General features: G+C 41.2%; 3 protein-coding genes across 4 annotated transcripts in view; 2 read left to right on the plus strand and 1 right to left on the minus strand.

Moving 5' to 3' along the window:
* antxr2b (ANTXR cell adhesion molecule 2b) overlaps positions 1–5,168 on the plus strand; it is a 15,371-nt gene extending 10,203 nt beyond the window's left edge. The window contains exons 11-17 of the mRNA XM_027143216.2: positions 1,087–1,165; positions 1,504–1,599; positions 1,695–1,748; positions 2,446–2,541; positions 2,847–3,023; positions 3,241–3,321; positions 4,719–5,168. Coding sequence (XP_026999017.2) covers positions 1,087–1,165; positions 1,504–1,599; positions 1,695–1,748; positions 2,446–2,541; positions 2,847–3,023; positions 3,241–3,321; positions 4,719–4,757 — 622 coding nt within the window. The 3' untranslated portion in view covers positions 4,758–5,168. The remainder of the gene's footprint in view (positions 1–1,086; positions 1,166–1,503; positions 1,600–1,694; positions 1,749–2,445; positions 2,542–2,846; positions 3,024–3,240; positions 3,322–4,718) is intronic.
* Positions 5,169–6,867: 1,699 nt separating this feature from the next.
* Positions 6,868–14,464, plus strand: paqr3b (progestin and adipoQ receptor family member IIIb). The gene is made up of 9 exons (XM_027143293.2): positions 6,868–7,024; positions 7,908–8,119; positions 8,256–8,418; positions 8,992–9,147; positions 9,491–9,688; positions 9,804–9,894; positions 10,178–10,301; positions 13,555–13,593; positions 13,636–14,464. Exons 2-8 carry the CDS (start codon positions 7,935–7,937, stop codon positions 13,586–13,588), a joined length of 951 nt encoding a protein of 316 aa, XP_026999094.1. The 5' UTR covers positions 6,868–7,024; positions 7,908–7,934; the 3' UTR covers positions 13,589–13,593; positions 13,636–14,464.
* On the minus strand, positions 13,656–18,842 carry anxa3b (annexin A3b). Of its 2 annotated transcripts, none has more exons than XM_027143230.2 (14): positions 18,703–18,842; positions 18,190–18,230; positions 17,885–17,932; positions 17,706–17,787; positions 17,491–17,585; positions 17,014–17,127; positions 16,642–16,732; positions 16,447–16,526; positions 16,308–16,364; positions 15,723–15,816; positions 15,520–15,615; positions 15,364–15,422; positions 14,715–14,837; positions 13,656–14,207 (listed from the first exon to the last, which is right to left on the minus strand). In XM_027143230.2, the coding sequence occupies exons 2-14, from the start codon at positions 18,202–18,204 to the stop codon at positions 14,142–14,144; spliced, it is 1,020 nt and encodes a 339-aa protein (XP_026999031.1). In that variant the 5' UTR covers positions 18,205–18,230; positions 18,703–18,842; the 3' UTR covers positions 13,656–14,141. The 2 variants fall into 2 exon arrangements, with proteins under 2 accessions (XP_026999031.1, XP_026999041.1); XM_027143240.2 differs by having other exon boundaries at positions 18,719–18,839.
* Positions 18,843–19,234: the final 392 nt, after the last annotated feature.

Consider the following 19,234-nt stretch of genomic DNA (forward strand, 5'->3'; position numbering starts at 1 on the left):
AAGAAAAGGTTGCACCCATAAACAGTGTGTGTGTGTGTGTGTGTGTGTGTGTGTGTGTGTGTGTGTGTGTGTGTGTGTGTGTGTGTGTGTGTGTGTGTGTGTGTGTGTGTGTGTGTGTGTGTGTTGCAATTTAGTTTACTCTGGCATGAAGCCTGAGGTCAACTTTTCTACTGCTTTCTCTCCTTGTTAAACTTTACCTTTCTTCCACAAAGCTCTGACACTGGAGACTCCTTCCATAAACCTTACAAACCTTTATTACATTCACAGAAATCCTACACACGACCAATCAGGATCCAGAACTCACCATAATGTCTTAAATCTATTTAATGATAATAAAGGGCATTTGCTGTAATTAACCGTTACTCGTTTTAAATAAAGACATCTCGGGTATGTGAAGGGAACATCAAAAAGTTCACCCTCTACCTTGTTAAAGATTACATGATCTATGAATGGGGGGGACACGGTGGCTTAGTGGTTAGCACCTTCGCGTCACACCTCCAGGGTCGGGGGTTCGATTCTCGTCTCCGCCTTGTGTGTGTGGAGTTTGCATGTTCTCCCCGTGCCTCGGGGGTTTCCTCCGGGTACTCCGGTTTCCTCCCCCGGTCCAAACACATGCATGGTAGGTTGATTGGCATCTCTGGAAAATTGTCCATAGTGTGTGTGTGTGAGTGAATGAGAGTGTGTGTGCCCTGTGATGGGTTGGCACTCCGTCCAGGGTGTATCCTGCCTCGATGTCCGATGACGCCTGAGATAGGCACAGGCTCCCCGTGACCCGAGAAGTTCGGATAAGCGGTAGAAGATGAATGAATGAATGATCTATGAATATGCATAACTTGCAAATTATAATGATACAAAAAACACAGTATCTCCTGCTGCTATCCTTAATAATCTAACCATAGTACACTTGTTGAAATACAGATTAAAAGTATCTCTGCTCAGATCTAATCTACTGTACAGTTAGAAAAGAAACCAGTCTGTCTTATAAAATAGGCAGTTAATAATGTTCTATATAATATCCATCAGGTGAATCTGTATCTGATCTTCAGCAGGTAAACGTATGATTCTGGCCTGTTTCTCTCTCCACAGCTCGGCTGAAGTGTTGATCAGTTTTAATCATGGACATTCCTTCATTTCGAGTCCGATTACGATCCACGCCACTGCGTGTGTGAGTATAACTGCCCCGTGTCATGACAGATAATCTTTTCCCCCACACACAGATGGTAGAGTAGATTATTAAATCCAATCTGGAACCATCTGGACTCGAAGCACCTTCCAGTGCTAAGTATCTATTAATTCTACATGAAAGGGGGTGCCAATATTTTGGATTATTGAGATAGCAAAAGTCACATTTTCATTTTCATGAATTCAATTTCATTCATTCAATTCAAAAGTATTGGCACCCTCAATCCAATATATCTGCTTCACTGATCTACGCCGTGGTAATCTTTTACTAAAGAATGAGAATCGCTGTGAAATATATGAAGCTTGTGTTGGCTTTTACAGTCTAATGGTGTGGTGGTGGCTGTGGTTCTCCTGGTTCTGCTATTACTAGTGGCTCTGGTTCTGCTTTGGTGGTTCTGGCCACTCTGCTGCACCGTGGTAAGAAACACGATAAAAACTCCTCGACTCTGTCAGTGACCTCGGCAGCAGCCATCTGTTTCGCTAAATACGATTCCGTTTTGTCGACCTGACAGGTCATCAAAGATCCTCCGCCCTCCCGACCTCCTCCTCCACCTCCTCCACTTATCGTAAGTACACAGACTTTGCTATTCAAGGAACTTCTGCATATCTTTCTGTTCATGTCGTAAATTTGTTTAAACAGATTCTGTATTACATGAGAAAGCTGGCCAGGTGATTGCGCTGGATAACCTCTAGATGGCGTTGGTGTAACCGCGTCAGTCTAAACGAGCATAAAAATCAATGAGGCTCGGTCGACTTGACGATATTGATAAAACAGACGTTATAAAGCCTGTTTATTTGGAGCGCTTGATATATGAGTCCCTGTGAATGAGAAACTGTAACGCTGAACAAGTGCATTAATATAAATGTACATTACTGTCAGAGCATCTGTTGGAAACAATTAATCAAAACCTTCTGACCAATCAGAATCTAGAATTCAACCGAGGTTCAGAGACAAGTATGTAGCTGTTACAGATGAGTCGTTCTTGTCTCATTAGTCCACGAGTGTCCTATCTTATCCACAATGGGTGGGTTTTCATACCAATCCAACATAAGCTACACCTAATTCCACCTGTTTAATCTGTTGATCTTGGCTTTCATTAGACTCAGGTGTGGATTCTGCTTGTTTGGGATAAAAACCTGCACCCACGTTGGCCCTTGGCGGATGAAGTTGAACAACACTGTGTTGAACTAAAACCTTTTGCCATCTATCTGCTGTACTGGACACAATAAAAATGAATAAATAAAAATGTATGTCTGTCTGAGGAACCGGAAGAAGACCCTCTACAGAAGAAGAAATGGCCCACTGTGGACGCGTCATATTACGGAGGCAGAGGAGTCGGAGGGATCAAACGCATGGAGGTAAAGACCTCAACATTTTGTGCTTTTTCAGTGAACACTTTAAAGCATCAATTATTTAAGAACATCCAGAAGATTAAGATTCTTCAGATTAAGATTTTTTTCAAATTACATTTAATATGACTTTTGACACAAACATCAGTTATTTTAAGAATCAAGCCATGACTATAAAAGATCATATAAATACAATTAAAACACATTTTTAACTTTTAAGCTGTGATCGAGTCGGTGTGGTTAAGCAGGCGGTTCAGGAACACTGGAAAATGACACATGAGGAAAGACCAAATGCTGTTCCACTGTCATGACAGGTCCGTTGGGGAGATAAAGGCTCCACTGAGGAAGGAGCACGACTGGAGAAAGCCAAAAACGCTGTGGTCACAATGCCTGAAGAGGAGGAACTGCAGGAGCCCATTGTAAAATCTCCTCGCAGTCCACCACCTCAACATACACCCCCACCTCCATCTAAATGGTACACCCCGATTAAGGTGAGTCTACATGTTCTATTCAGATGGTTTTTTTTGTTGTTGTTGTTGTTGTTTTTTGTTTTTTCAGAAGATTTTTTTTGTGATCAGAGAACCTTAAAGAGATAAAATACTGTGTTGGGTCTCTCCATGAACACTCAAATAGAAAGTTCTCCATCTCTGTTATTCGAATATCATGGACCTGTCTTTAGTAACGTTATGTTTCTGTTTGTGTGTTCAGGGCCGCTTCGACGCTCTTGGAGCTTTATTACGGCGACAGTACGACCGAGTCGCTATCATGAGACCTACAGCACATGACAAGGTACGGTTTTCTTCTGTCTTTCTGTACGAAGTATGTATGATGATTGTGACATGATAGACAGCAGAATAAATTGATCTTAAGGCAGGAATCCTGCAGGAATGAGCTCGCAGCTCTACCAAAAATTCAGCTATTTCTCACCTGAGCTGCTCAGAGAACAGGAAGGAGAAAAAGAAGGAAAGGTTTGTTGAAGCTCTTCATTATGCTAATGGTATTTAACTAAACTGGACGGTCTAAAGCTATAAGCAAGGCTACACACAGGCTAGGTGGGTCAGTGAACTAGACGTTACCAGACACAGAGACATTAGTGACACGACTCACCAAGGATTAATGGAAGCCTAACTCAGCCAAAAGCTTTCCATAAGTCCAGGCCCATATAGCAAACACTACAGACAACATATTTAAGCTTCAATAGATAAATAGACATTGGAGAATTGAATAAATAGGGTGCCAATACTTCTAGTGCTGGATATAGACAGATAGATAGGTAGTAAGATATAAAATGTGGATACATGTAGAGTTTGATAGACAGATAGGGTGCCAATACTTGAGATTGTTCAATAGTTCAGTAGACAGGTAGGCATGAAGACACATGAAGAATGGATGGATAAGAGCGAAGAACCACGAGGGGCGCCATTTACTCTGAAATGATTTGGGTGGGGTTAGAAATTGTGCTACAGTCAGCCACTAGAGGGCGTCAGAAACATTTTATCTGCGTTATACATTCTCTATTAATCAAAACATTTTCTAATATTCACTCTAAACCAGAAGGATAAACAGTGAGACATGAGAATGTGCTTTATCTTATAATTCTTATAATTTTAATAATAACAATAAATAAATAATAATTATAATAAACATTTAGCAATTAATTAATTTATTGATTGATTGGTTAATTAAATAATAATAATAATAATAATAATAATGGGAGGTGTGGTGGCTTAGTGGTTAGCACGTTTGCGTCACACCTCCAGGGTTGGGGGTTCGATTCCCACCTCCACCTTGTGTGTGTGGAGTTTGCATGTTCTCCTCGTGCCTCGGGGGTTTCCTCCGGGTACTCCGGTTTCCTCCCCCAGTCATGCATGGTAGGTTGATTGGCATCTCTGGAAAATTGTTCGTAGTGTGCGTGTGTGTGAGTGAATGAGAGTGTGTGTGTGCCCTGTGATGGGTTGGCACTCCGTCCAGGGTGTATCCTGCCTCGATGCCCGATGACGCCTGAGATAGGCACAGGCTCCCCGTGACCCGAGAAGTTCGGATAAGCAGTAGAAAATGAATGAATGAATGAATAATAATAATAATAATAATAATAATAATAATAATAATAATAATAAACCAATAAAAAGCATTTAATTATCTGTGTGTGACTAACAGACATGTTTGTGTTTGTTTTTGTATTACAGGGTCGCTGCATCAAGTTCACAAGAATTCAGAATCACTAGTTCACTCACTTTGTGCCTTTTGTATTATTATTTTTTCTTTTTCTTCACGATTTTGTAGATGCTCTGCCTTCAGATGACTGTACATGATTTCCTTTTAGATTTTTTGTGACACTTTAAAGCTCTCTCTCATTTTTATTGGTCAGTCCTGCTGATTTAATGCACTTGTGCCTTAGTTTGACTTGCTTTTGTGTAGGATTTTAATACATCAAGAACAGAAGTCAAATTACACCTAATGAATATTTATTAGTAAAATAAAAACATATCATCATCCCAGACAAGGTCATCAGTTAGAAAACTGAATTTTTCCAGATGATGCTACAATATAAACAGAAAAACTCAGCACACATGCTAAATAACATAATTTCATCTGCTGACTGTAATGAAAATAAAGGATTTTTTTTTTGGTCTGGATTCATGCTGTGTTCAGGTTCAATCAGACCCAAATTGCTTAAGTTTTGAAGCTATTAATATTAATCATCATATTAGTAAAAAAAAATATAAAAAGATGACAAAATATTTGCAACACATAACAAAGTTAAACTGCTGACTTTTAACCAAGTTGAAAGTGAATTAAAATGATTATAGTTAAATGGGGTTCAGAATAAATGTTGCACTTTAGCTAGATAGCAATCATTAGCTAGCTAGTAATTTGTTTTATGTAGTTAGCCACAGCTCGTTTTTATTCGATCGCATTTTACATATACTTCTGTATATATTATTGTGTTAGTGTTGTTTTGTACTCAACATTAAGGGACAATAATTTAAGCTAGCTCAACCTGACTGTATCAGACTCAGAATCAGGTTTATTGGCCAAGTTTGTTCACACACACAAGGAATTTGGTTCCAGCTGTTTGTGACTCTCAGACCTACAGACATAAATAACATCAGGGCTGTCATGTGTAAATCATTTGGGTCTTTTGTCATGCTCTCTCACCACACATCGTATTTCTCACGCAGAAAAACATTTTGACTATTTATCATATATTTAATAAGCCGCAGCGCCCAAAACGTATCAGTCCGCACCGCTGTCTCTATGGAACCGGGCAGGAATCAAGCGCGTCTCCCCTGGAGTTTTTGGAAAGGTTTTTTTTTTTTTTGAAAATTTAACACAACAGCCAATGAAAAAAAAAACATATTCATTAGTGAGGGTATTTTCGATGGTCGGTTTGAACAAAACCTCAACACGAAACAGCTTGTCTCCGGACGGGACATTGTCCTCAGTCATGACCCTAAAAATGTCTGGACTTGTGCTGAACTGTTTTATATGGTAGCAACTTTACAAATGATAAAGGAGTCCAAAAAGGCAACAAACACTTACAATAAACACCACCAGTCATAATCTCTCTCTCTCTCTCTCTCTCTCTCTCTCTCTCTCTCTCTCTCTCTCTCTCTCTCTCTCTCTCTCTCTCTCTCTCTGTCTCTCTCTCTCTCGCTCGCACACACACACACACACAATGAATAAATGGAAATTAAACAAATATGTTGTATTTGGTTAAATTGCGGTCAGTGATCCTTACACACACGTACACACACACACACACACACACACATATATATATATATATATATATATATATATATATATATATATATATATATATATATATATATAATACAGACACGTGAGACAATATAAACAGTATGTGTATTAAATACAGAATACAGAATATATGACTGATCAGTTATGTACATAAAGTGTGAGAAGTGCATGGGAGCGTAAATAACAATATTGTGCACTATTTTGTTTTGTACAATATACAGCAGCAGTAGTGTGTAATATATACAGATGATGTGATGACTGACAGTCCTGATAATGCAGTACTTATAGAAGCAGTGAATATAATGATGGTGAGGTGTTAATCAGGGTGATTATCTGGGGGAAAGAAACTGTTCCTGTGTCTGGCAGTTTTAGTAAACAAGTCTGTTCCTGTCCTGTTTAGTTGCTGCACCATGTGTGCACCAGCAGTATGCAGACTCATTGCCATCTGTATTACATTATTTCACATTATTTGTTTCAAATAATACACTTTTTAATGTTTTTAATTTGGTGTGTTTGGTTTTCCAAACGTTACACAGCAAGTTCACACCGGAGCTTTGCCTGGATGAGTGTCGCAGAGTGGCTACGTCAGCGCCACCCATCTAAGTGTCTAGTTGTCGCAGGAATTTTGCGTCTTATAAAAAACACAACCTCTAATATTGCGGTTGTAAATAATGTATGGATAAAAACCCCCTCCGGCGGACATGTAAAGTCCGACCTGTAGCTTAAGGTAAGAGTTTAGCTTTTATTGTTTATATGTTGTTTTAGCGGACTTTTCTGTAACACGTGCATTAAGATGCTGTTGTTGTTGTTGTTAGCTCGTTAGCCGTGAGGCTACTGTTAGCTAGTCGTTAGCCGTGAGGCTAGTGTTAGCTATCCGTTAGCCGTGAGGCTAGTGTTAGCTGTCAGTTAGCCGTGAGGCTAGTGTTAGCTGTCCGTTAGCCGTGAGGCTAGTGTTAGCTGTCCGTTAGCCGTGAGGCTAGTGTTAGCTGTCCGTTAGCCGTGAGGCTAGTGTTAGCTGTCCGTTAGCCGTGAGGCTAGTGTTAGCTGTCCGTTAGCCGTGAGGCTAGTGTTAGCTGTCCGTTAGCCGTGAGGCTAGTGTTAGCTGTCCGTTAGCCGTGAGGCTAGTGTTAGCTGTCCGTTAGCCGTGAGGCTAGTTTTAGCTCGTCGTTAGCCGTGAGGCTAGTGTTAGCTGTCCAACAGTATAATATATAAATATAAAAACAAATATTCTGCAATAGTTTTAGTAAAATAATGTTAACGATTTTATTAAATAATGGACACGTTGGGGAAACGTTTATTAAATGGCCCTATAGGTGTATTTAAGTTTATTTTTAAAAAAATGCATACATTTCACCTTTTATTATTTATAATTTGTTACTACTATTATTATTTTAAGCCTATTAAACAATTTTATTTTTTATCATTCTAATAATATTTATTTTCATGTCTGTCACGGCTATTATTATTATTATTATTATTATTATTAGTATTATTATTATTATTAATAATAATAATAATAATAATAATATTGCTGCAATGTAAATTTATACCTCAAGTAAGAATAAATCTGTAAACCTCCAGCATGTAGACCATGTGTTTTTTCTCCATAGTGCTGAAGTGGAAGCTGATGAACCACGATGCCTCAGAAGATCCTGAAGAGCGCTCATTACATAGAACTGGGCAGCTATCAGTACTGGCCGGTTCTCGTGCCCAGAAAGATCCGACTTTACACTTATGAACAGATCCCCGTGTTCTTGAAGGAGAACCCTTACATCACAGATGGGTACAGAGCACATCTGCCTTCTCGCTTATGTCTGAAAAGGTGTGTGGAACATGTTAAATGTCTGCGATGTGTTTGTGACGTGCAGGCGGGCAAAATGCATCAGAAATATGTCCATGAAAGAAGCCTAATTCTGTGCATCGTTTTTAAAGATTTTTATTTTTTGTTTTAATTCCAGCATATTTATTCTGTCTAATGAGACGGTGAACATCTGGAGCCATCTGCTGGGCTTCGTGTTGTTCTTCTTGTTGGGGGTGAATGACGTGTCCACAGTGTTACCAGCTGCAGGAGCCTCCAGAGAGGATTATGTCATCTATTCCATAGGGCTGTTTTGCTTTCAGGTGAGTTCCACATAACCCCCCCACCCCACCCCACACACACACACACACGAGAGCTAACCTGGGATGCTTTATTTCCTCAGAGTGTGTCCTCAGAAGTAATAATACTATTAGGTTTAATTCACCTTTCAAAAAAGCTCAAGGATCTATAGGAAAAAAGAGAATGAAAAAATAAATAAAAGTAATTATGGATTTTATTTAAGATGGTAATTGACTATAAAATCAATAATGTTATTAAGTTATAAGATTTATATGTATAATGCAGGGACTGCCAGTAATGTTATTTTAACACATATGTAAATATATAAGTTACTGTAAATAAATGATAAATAATCTGATGATTCAGTAGTCTGTGGTGTGCAAAAGGAATAATTTGTTTATTCTCACAGAAACACTGTTGTGTTTTGGTTATTTCAAATGTAAATTTCTGTATCATTACATCTGTTTGGTTTCATTCCACAGCAGACATTTTTAAGAAAATAAAAAAAAAGCTTCTAAAACTCCCTGAGAACATGACGAGTGACGTGGTGGGAGGTGTGTGTTAGCGAAGCCGTGACCCTGTGCTGTTGTGTTCAGGTGTGTATGTTGTGCTCGGCGGGTTATCACCTTTTCTGCTGCCATCGCTCGGAGAAGACGAGCCGCCGCTGGCTGGCCCTGGATTACGCCGGGATCTCGGTGGGAATTCTGGGATGCTACGTCCCAGGAGTGTTCTACGCCTTCTACTGCGACGCTGTATGACACGTTAAACCCTCTAAACAATTACTAAGCCTTTAAGTTTAAGTTTTAATTTTAAGCAAATATATTACAAATATTACACACACAATTACACACTGTGCTGCTAGCAAATAAATTCCAAATCATCACAAAATATATTATTAGTCTTGTTGATGTCATATATGCATTTAAATCAATTCAAATTAACAAAACAAATCATTTTTATCATCTAAATAACTTCTAAGTTTAGGCCACACCCCCTGTCAGAGTCTGACTGTGTATTAATGATGTATTAATGATTACTTAATGATTGTAGAGACAAATTGAATCACTTTTTTTTTTTTTTTTTTTTTTTTTTTAGTTCTGGAGGCAGGTGTACCTGATCACGGTCCTGGCTCTTATCCTGGCTGTGTTCTCAGCTCAGATCCACCCGCTGTACCACACTCAGGAGTGGAAGATGCTGCGCTCGGTCATTTTCTGCTCTGTGGCGGCGTACGGCATCATCCCCGCCTGCCACTGGGTTTGGCTCCACGGAGGCTTCCGCTCTGAGATCGTACAGGTCAGTAACGACGCTTTAATCCACACCGATGATTCGGAATGACACATATGATATGATGATGTCACAAAAATTGCAGGTAATGAAAGAGATGTTGGACTTCATCTTGTCTTTGTAGGTGTTTTTTCCACGAGTCATGGTCATGTATGTGATCGCTGCCTCAGCCTTTCTGTTCTACATCAGTAAAGTCCCTGAGCGTTACTTCCCAGGTAACTACACATGCTGTGTTTCTGTCTTGGTAGCAGAGGCTGGTGAGCCCCTTTATTCTGATTGGCTCTTATCATGAGTTGTTGTGAGGTTTTTTTTTGTTTACATCCTGCAGCATCTCTGAGTTTGTTTAAACAGTTTATTAACAGAGACGTGAACTTTGGCAAATGTTACAGAAATACTAAAGATTAAAATAAAAATCGATCGCTCCTTTAGTGGAACAGAGAACGTTGTGTTGAGTTTCAGGTGTAAGACTAAAGATGTGTATTTATTCTTTAATCGCAGGGCAGCTGAACTACCTCGGTGCCAGTCACCAGCTGTGGCACGTTCTGGTGGTGTTGATGTTCTACTGGTGGCACCAGACGGCCGTCTACATCACGCACTACAGGCACAGTGAGCCGTGTCCAAGGTACAGCTAGTGTACACGTCAGACCTGCGGTACTCCATGCGTTAGCACCACAAGGATGCTAAAGCGACATCCTAACTCATCACTACCGTGCTAGAACCTGTGCCTGGAGAAGGATCCGGAAACTTTGGGCCTGTTTTTGCTTTAATGTTTCCTTCTTTTACTTTTTGCACTGGAGCCACAAGACCATCGTTGCTAACAATAAAAAAAATTTAAAAAAATAAATAAAAGACCTTCAGTTTAGCACATAGCACTTAATCAGCTTTCAGCCAGACTCTTAAGGGCGTGGCCTAAAGTCAAGGCTTTTGTTTAAACACTAAACTGGTGGTTGTGTGTTAGGTGTTAGCTTCATTAACCTCGTAGCTCCAGTGCAAAACTACAGAAATAATCAGAATTTAGAACGATTGGTCGATCAGTGAAATTTTCGATAATGTGAAAAATGTCATTGTTGTTTTGAAACGATTCAGAAATGTGAGTACTGATGGATCTGTGCACGGAATCCAACATTTCTTTGAGCATTAATGACTTGATTGTTCCAGTAAATAAGAAGCCTTTGTGTGTGTGTGTGTGTGTGTGTGTGTGTGTGCACGCGCGCGCGTGCATGTGTGTGTGTAGTAAATCTGCCTGAGAAACCTGTAACCTGGCCTGAATGTGAAATTATCCCATGTTTTAGTTTAAAGCGTATTCAAAGCTTGCGTCACGTTAGTGTGAGAGGTGCGAACTCGTGTCCCGAGTGTGTTCCAGCTTCACCTACGACTGTTACAAAGTGCTGACACTGGAGACTCCTTCCATATAAATCTGTTCTCCGTTGGGGGGGGGGGATCGCCTTATCAACGATTTTTTTTTTATCTGTTTATTATTTCCCCGAGAACAAATCTCTGTTACTATGGAAGCGATAATGTATGATTTGTAGAAACTAATCTTCTTAGCTTCAGAATGTGATGTTTGTATTTATGAGTGTTTTTTTGGTCTTGTTTTCTTTTACCTCATTGTCCTGGATTCGAACTCGAACACACCACAGGGTACTTTACTGTGAATATTTAAAAAAGGGTAAAGAAAACTTGAGTGTGTGTGAGTGTGTGTGTGAGTGTGTGTGTGAGTGTGTGTGTGAGTGTGTGTGTGAGTGTGTGTGTGAGTGTGTGTGTGAGTGTGTGTGTGAGTGAGTGTGTGAGTGAGTGTGTGTGAGTGAGTGAGAGTGAGTGAGAGTGAGTGAGTGTGTGAGTGAGTGTGTGTGAGTGAGTGTGTGTGAGTGAGTGTGTGTGAGTGAGTGTGTGTGTGTGAGTGTGTGTGTGAGTGTGTGTGTGAGTGTGTGAGTGAGTGAGTGAGTGAGTGTGTGTGTGAGTGAGTGTGTCGGAGTGCGTGTGTGCGTGACGTGTGTGCGTGCGTGAGTGTGTGGCGTGCGTGCGTGTGTGCGTGCGAGTTAGGGTGTGAGTGCGGCGTGTGTGTGCGTGCGCGTGTGTAGTGCGTGCGCCGTGTGTGGTAGCGTGCGCGTGTGTGTGAGTGCGCGTGTGTGTGCGTGAGCGTGGTGATGGTGCGTGCCGCGTGGTGTGTGCGTGCGCGTGGTTGTGGTGCGGGCGCGTGTGTGTGAGTGAGTGTGTGTGTGAGTGAGTGTGTGAGTGAGTGTGTGTGTGTGAGTGTGTGTGTGAGTGAGTGTGTGTGTGAGTGTGTGTGTGAGTGTGTGTGTGAGTGTGTTACATGAAAACATTTGCACACAGAGCACCAAGTCTGCGCCCGGCCGTGAGTGAGTGAGTGTGTGAGTGTGTGTGAGTGAGTGTGTGTGAGTGAGTGTGTGTGAGTGAGTGTGTGTGAGTGAGTGTGTGTGAGTGAGTGAGTGTGTGTGAGTGAGTGTGTGTGAGTGAGTGAGTGTGTGTGAGTGAGTGTGTGTGAGTGAGTGTGTGTGTGTGTGTGTGTGTGTGTGTGTGTGTGTGTGTGTGTGTGTGTGTGTGTGTGTGTGTGTGTGTGTGTGTGTGTGTGTGTGTGTGTGTGTGTGTGTGTGAGTGTGGTGTGTGCGTGCTGTGTGTGGCGTGCGTGCGTGCGTGCGTGTGTTGCGTGCGTGCGTGTGTGTGTGTGAGTGAGTGTGTGTGAGTGAGTGTGTGTGAGTGAGTGTGTGTGTGAGTGAGTGTGTGTGAGTGAGTGAGTGTGTGTGAGTGAGTGTGTGTGTGTGAGTGTGTGTGTGTGAGTGTGTGTGTGTGAGTGTGTGTGTGTGAGTGTGTTACATGAAAACATTTGCACACAGAGCACCAAGTCTGCGCCCGGCCGCCGCACGCTCGTCTTCTCTCGTCACTTTGTCAGATGTTCTGTTATATCTGAGATCTGGTTATAAAGAGTGACTCCGGATCGCGGTGTCAGACCGTAAGACCAGATCGTTCAAGGTTTTCATGCCTCAGGATCTGGTGTTATTCTTTTACAGGGAACAGAAACAGTGTGCACTCCATCAAACCCTTATTAAGGGGCAAATACTTTCAATCAGTCCTTGATTTTTCCTTTTGAATGTGACTACGGGCATTTAGCATGATGTGTATGTCGTCTCTGAGCAAACAGACCGTATTAACGTCTCGCTCTCACCGCTGCCTTTTGGGTTCGGTTTCTTTTTTAATTTCCTGCTGGATGATTTTAACATTTTGAAGCCAAACTGTAAAATATCTGAATGCTGATAATGAATTAAAGTACTTTCTGCACTTGATGTTTATGGGTCGATTCCTACAGCGTCGTGTCGTCAGCAATTTTATGAATGATGTTTGATTTCACTTTGCACTTTTCTTTTCTTTACTGTTTTATTTGCAGCATTTTTAATATGATTCGGTTTTTTCAGTGTTGATGATTGTGTAAATATTATACAGTCATTTTAATAATAATAAGATTTATTTATTAGTTAATCCCAAACTGTTTTTTTATTATTATTATTAAATAAACACCAGCACCACTGCTACTCGATTATCTGATCATTGATTTTTATTAAATTTACTATTTAGGAGTTTTTGTTATAAGATAGTGGGCACGGTGAATTAGTGGTTAGCACGTTCGCCTCACACCTCCAGGGTCGGGGGTTCGATTCCCGTCTCCGCCTTGTGTGTGTGGAGTTTGCATGTTCTCCCCGTGCCTCGGGGGTTTCCTCCGGGTACTCCGGTTTCCTCCCCCGGTCCAAAGACATGCATGGTAGGTTGATTGGCATCTCTGGAAAATTGTCCGTAGTGTGAGTGTGTGTGTGTGAATGAGAGTGTGTGTGTGCCCTGTGATGGGTTGGCACTCCGTCCAGGGTGTATCCTGCCTCGATGCCCGATGACGCCTGAGATAGGCACAGGCTCCCCGTGACCCGAGACGTTCGGATAAGCGGTAGAAAATGAAAGAATGAATGAATGAATGTTATAAGATATTTATTTGGAATCTGTTTATTCTGTCCAACACCAAAGATATCGAGTAAATAAACAGATTCTGATCGAAAGGATTTGGAAGCGGTTCATTAGTTTGATGTTATTGTGATTTTCTACATTTTTATTTGTTTGAGTCGTCTGCGGTAACACGATCAGGGCAAATTATTAATTACAGTGAGTTTTATTTTTCAGAATCTTTTCTCATATATATCACTCAAGGATTAAACACACACACACACACACACACACACAGCATCGATTCACACTAGAAAAATGTATGTAATTAAAATGCCTCACTTATCCACATGTTAGACGTCATATAGTTTCTGTAATATCTGTAAATATTAAGCGATTGATTTATTAAGTAAAAAAGAAAATGTGAATGATTTTTTTTTAAAATGATGATGTTCTGCTTTTGTCTCTTCCTCTCTGCTCCTGTGTGTTGTTCAGGGTGATGAGGTGGACGTGTAGCTCAGGCCTTATCGTCCGCTCCACAGATCCCCAGCAGCGTTTTCTCATAATCTCCTGACGTGTCCGACTGCAACACACACAGGTTTATACAGCGTTTACACAAGACTGACCTTTAACCTGACAAACACTAACTACAGAATGCAGGACACCTTTCATTCTGTTCAAGAAAACTTCCATCATCCTGAATATTAACAAGAAGAATGGAGCTCTGATTCAGAAACGGTGACGTGATTTAGGAATAAAACCTCAGGTTCCTTTATACATGATGAGCAGCAGCTTTTATTTTGTTTCACTGGAAATAAAAATGTTTTTCTCCTCCCTGATTCACTCGCTTCAATCTCGAGTGTAAAGGTAAAGATCTGCCTATTACTGATGCAGACTGAAGCCTCGAGGATGAAAAGATCTTTCTTTCTTTCCTTCTTTTTCATTTGTTAACCTTTATTTTGTAGTTTGTTCCTTTTTATTTTTGTTCTTACATTTTTCCTCTCATTTTCTTTTTTGTTCTTTTAACTACCCTTATTCTTTTAATTCGCTTGTCTTACCCCTTTAGTATAAACTCTTCACTGTGACGTACCTTGATGTCGGAGTATAACGAGCGGCCGTACAGTTTTTTATACTCTGCCTTGATGTCCATCAGATCGATCTCAGAGCGACTCACCATGATCCGAGTCAGCATGGCATCGTTAGTGCCCGCACCCTGAAAAACAATATCAGATAATAAATAAATAATTAACCATGAATCAGGAAGCTGACATGTGTGAGACAAAACACACTGAACAGTGACCTGAACACCTAAAAAAAAAAAAGAACAGCAGCACAGTAATAAAAGTGGGCGTTTCGGGGGGGGGGGGGGGGTTAGATGGGTTGGTCCAAGCAGTGAGAGCCTAAGTCATGTCCATGAGCTGTATAGGTGGGCGTGTCCATGAGCTGTATAGGCGGGCGAGTCCATGAGCTGTATAGGCGGGCGTGTCCATGAGCTGTATAGGCGGGCGTGTCCATGAGCTGTATAGGCGGGCGTGTCCATGAGCTGTATAGGCGGGCGTGTCCATGAGCTGTATAGGCGGGCGTGTCCATGAGCTGTATAGGTGGGCGTGTCCATGAGCTGTATAGGTGGGCGTGTCCATGAGCTGTATAGGTGGGCGTGTCCATGAGCTGTATAGGTGGGCGTGTCCATGAGCTGTACATGGTGGGAGTGGGCTGTGTGATCTGTTTGCGTACTTTACCTTCATACTCTTATGGAGAAGTTCTGCCATGTAAGCTGGGACGCTCTTCACACATTTCACTGTAAGGACACACAGGCATCAGTATTACAGGAAAACAAACACCAATAAACACCAGTTTAATCCAAATACATACAAAAAGATAAAAGTCTGTCATACCAACAGCTACTAAAACGTTCTCCAAATCTCCAGACATCTCGCTCTCGATGCTCTGCTGCAGGGTTTTCCCGCTCAGGTTCTTATATTCCACCAGGGCTTTAAACAAACACACACACACACACACACACACACACACAGTCATTTCTGTACAGGTTTTGATAGAGCTGAGAACTTTCATGTTCAGTCTCCAGTCTGGTTCTCACTTTGTCTGAGCTGAGGAATGCTCCTGTGACAGAGGATCTCGATGAACTTGCCCTCATCAGTCCCCCATTTTTTCTCTCCAGCCTCATACAGGGCCTGTGCAGTGAAGACTCAGGGTAAGTTTGGGAAACGGACAAATGTGGGTTTATGGTGTTATACACAGGACAAAACTATTCTGTGTAACGTAAGAGTGCGCTTCTCATTTTTCTGCAGCGAACTGACATGCTATTTAACATTAATGGCTATTAATAAAAAATAAAAAAATAAACAATACTGAGGTATTTCTGTACTATAAACAATACATTCACAAGCACAGAGGCCACGCCTCCTTCCTTAAAAGTAAATAGCACATAGACTAAGCCTCCTTCCTAGACCACGCCTCCTTCATTTGGAGCAAATAGCACAGACACCACACTTTCATTAGGTGTGATACGCAGAGGCCACACCTGCATTTTAAATAATAAAATGTGGCCACGCCTACTAAATGCAGAGGGGAGGGGCATTACCCAATTAAGGCATTTTCCAGCAGACTTTAATCACATTAAGTAAGGTGTATAAGCAAATCTGCAGTTTCTGTTTGACTTTACCTTCGCATCAGCTTTGGCTTTAGCAGCATCCACATTTTTGCTCTCGTCTCTTTTGCCCTGCGAGTTAAACAAACAGCTCATGTTACACACGCTACTTATTTGCCTACAGATACAGTATACAAATCCACAAAACACCAACCTCAGCTAGAGTGATCAGAGTTTTACAGAAGTCTCCTCCCACCTCACACTTCAGGTCGGAAGTCAGCGCTTTCCCCGTCGCTGTGACACACCATCATTAACATTACCTCAACATTTCAGTGTGTAATAATAACAGCATTTCAGTGTGTAATAATAACAACAACATGATCTAAACATGGATAATAAAACTATAAACCTTGTTGGTACGCGTCAGACAGAGCTTTGATCTGTTGGTTAGATCTGGAGGCCAAGATCTCAATCAGCGTGCTCTCTGTGGTTCCAGCTCCCTGAGACGACAAAGAGAGAGACTTAACTGCATTAAAGCATCATACACACACACACACACACACTTTTCTTTTTTAAAATTGAGTGTAAATGCACATGATGTTCATAGCTCATTAACGTTAATGGTAGCATTAGTCGTGGAAGTCGTGGCCTAATGGTTAGAGAGTCTGACTCCTAACTCTAAGGTTGTGGGTCCGAGTCTCGGGCCGGCCACGACTGAGGTGCCGACTCAAGGGCACCGATCCTATTTCAATCACAAAACATCACACAAAATTTTACTTACTTGCATTGCGTTTTTAATTTCCTGCATGTCGAACTGAGCCGGCGGAGTGACGAGAGCCACCAGGATCCTCTCAAAGTTTCCGTCAGTGTCTCCCTTCAGATCATCCACAAGACCCTGCAGATCAACATTCACAGGAAACCGCAATCACTGAACAGCGGCCTGAAACGAGTTACGTAAAACAACAAACCGTCCTGAAGAAGTTACAAAACCTCTGACTGTTATAAAGTGCAGAGACTTGAGACTTCTTCCATAAATGTTACAGAAACTTTAATTCTCCTTACAGAAAACTCATCCACATGGAGCATCTGCCAAACGAATGAGATGTTTGTATGGAAACAATACGTGCATTTGTTTGACCAATCAGGATCAAGAATCCGACAGCGATAAGAAAAGATAAAGGAGATAAATTGGTGTGTGTGTGTGTGTGTGTGTGTGTGTGTGTGTGTGTGTGTGTGTGAGCAGTACAGGAGTTTTTACCTTTCCAGTTACATCCTTGTACACTTTACAGATCTGCTGCCGCTGAGCGCTGCTTCTCTGAGTCAGAATATCGATCAGAACCTTCTCATTGGTGCCTTAACACACATACACACACACACACACATATATATATGTAATATATTGTAAGCGTTGTTTAGCTCCACACCACTCTAAGGTAAATTTATCCAGGGAGTGACAGTAAACACTCCTCTCACCGAATCCCTCGATGGCCTTCCTCAGAGCAGCAGCATCTTCATGTGGATTAAAACCCATTTTATCCTTAATGGTTCCTCGACTCTGAGAGACAGAACAAAACATCATGCAGCACATTAATAATAATGCTCGTGTGAAAGTGAGGAAGAAGAAGATGATAAAGACAAAAGGATGGTCTTACATGGTTGGACATTGAGTCTGGGGAGTCCAGAAGGAGGCTCAAATCATCCTGAAACACACAACACACATTTATATCCGTTTCTCCAAAATAACATCATTGTAAACATGACAGGATCTTTGTTTCTTAGTCTAAACAAAGGTGTGTGTAGAGGCTGGCTACCACGAACATGATCAGAAACACGGCGCATATCGTTTCGTATCGATTTCTCTTCAGTTTATTAGACTATTGGCTGGAGAACAAGTTCGCATGTACGTTGAACATCTGTACTTTTGTGTATAAATGTTGGGAAATAATTCTTGACTCACCCACGGTGAAGACATTCCAGCGGATATGGTGGGTTGTAGCTCTGCAGAAAAAGATTATACAGTTCTTTATCTCATGGTTTTTCTCCTTGTGCATTCTTTACAGTTCTGACACTGCATTCTGACTTTTCCCTGATCCTGAATCCTGATCCAAATCCTCATCCTAATCCTGATACTAATTCTGATCCTGATCCCAATCCTGAATCCTGTTCTGAATCCTGATCCTTATCCCGATTCTAGTCCTGATCTTGAATCGTGATCCTAATCCGGATCCTGATCCCAATCCTAATCCTGATCACAGAGAGAACACAAAGCTCTGCACATCTCTGACTTATTAGATCACCTGTAGCTTTCTAAAGCCAGTGTTCTGACCCCTAACTCTGCACCCAGAGGAATAAACACTACATGAGGACTTATTTTACACTCAATAACAGGAGAATGGACTCAAAATCGTCCCAAACTTGATTAAAAATACGCACCAAGAGAACAAATAAAAAGTCCAAACTGTTACTTTACCTGGATAATAACCTACTTTAACAGTCGATAGTCTTTTTCAGGATGGTGTTTAGACCAAGGAGACGTCCGGATCCTGTATGGAATGAACCACCTTCCGAAATCAACGCAGCTATGTACTAGCGATGGGCGTCACGAGTCACTTCACTGAGTCGACTCATTGGAATCGGTTCACGACGTTGATTCGTAGATTTTACGAAACGAATCCCTCCTAGTATCTCATTCTGCTGTACACAACGCACACGCATTATTATAACTTTTCTTTCTTTTTTACGTTATCTTGACGTAACAAAAGTTATCTTGTCATGGTGATTTAACGTTCCCCTGATGTTCTAGACTCTTAGACAGGATGTTAAAATAAACCGTGTTGAATTCTGACACACCCAATGTGTGAGTTCCGGTTTGATTTTCACAGGATGAGAGATTCTGCTGTTGACTAAAACTGACTAAAATTAAATATGTGACATGAAATAAAAAGCTCTAATTTACACTGAATGTGTGTGACGTTAAAGCAGATCAATCTACCTGTACACAC

The sequence above is a fragment of the Tachysurus fulvidraco genome, chromosome 20, assembly GCF_022655615.1.
Source record: "Tachysurus fulvidraco isolate hzauxx_2018 chromosome 20, HZAU_PFXX_2.0, whole genome shotgun sequence".
Lineage (NCBI taxonomy): Eukaryota > Metazoa > Chordata > Actinopteri > Siluriformes > Bagridae > Tachysurus > Tachysurus fulvidraco.

What these genes read in the sequence shown, in the direction of transcription:
- paqr3b (XM_027143293.2), top strand. Translation starts at nt 7,935, where the DNA reads ATGCCTCAGAAGATCCTGAAGAGCGCTCATTACATAGAACTGGGCAGC. An exon ending in TCTCGCTTATGTCTGAAAAG is followed by an intron (nt 8,120 to 8,255) that starts GTGTGTGGAACA and finishes TTTTAATTCCAG; the next exon opens with CATATTTATTCTGTCTAATG. An exon ending in TCCGCTCTGAGATCGTACAG is followed by an intron (nt 9,689 to 9,803) that starts GTCAGTAACGAC and finishes TTGTCTTTGTAG; the next exon opens with GTGTTTTTTCCACGAGTCAT.
- anxa3b (XM_027143230.2), bottom strand. An exon ending in AAGCCAAAGCTGATGCGAAG is followed by an intron (nt 15,817 to 16,307) that starts GTAAAGTCAAAC and finishes TTCACTGCACAG; the next exon opens with GCCCTGTATGAGGCTGGAGA. An exon ending in GAACGTTTTAGTAGCTGTTG is followed by an intron (nt 15,423 to 15,519) that starts GTATGACAGACT and finishes GTGTCCTTACAG; the next exon opens with TGAAATGTGTGAAGAGCGTC.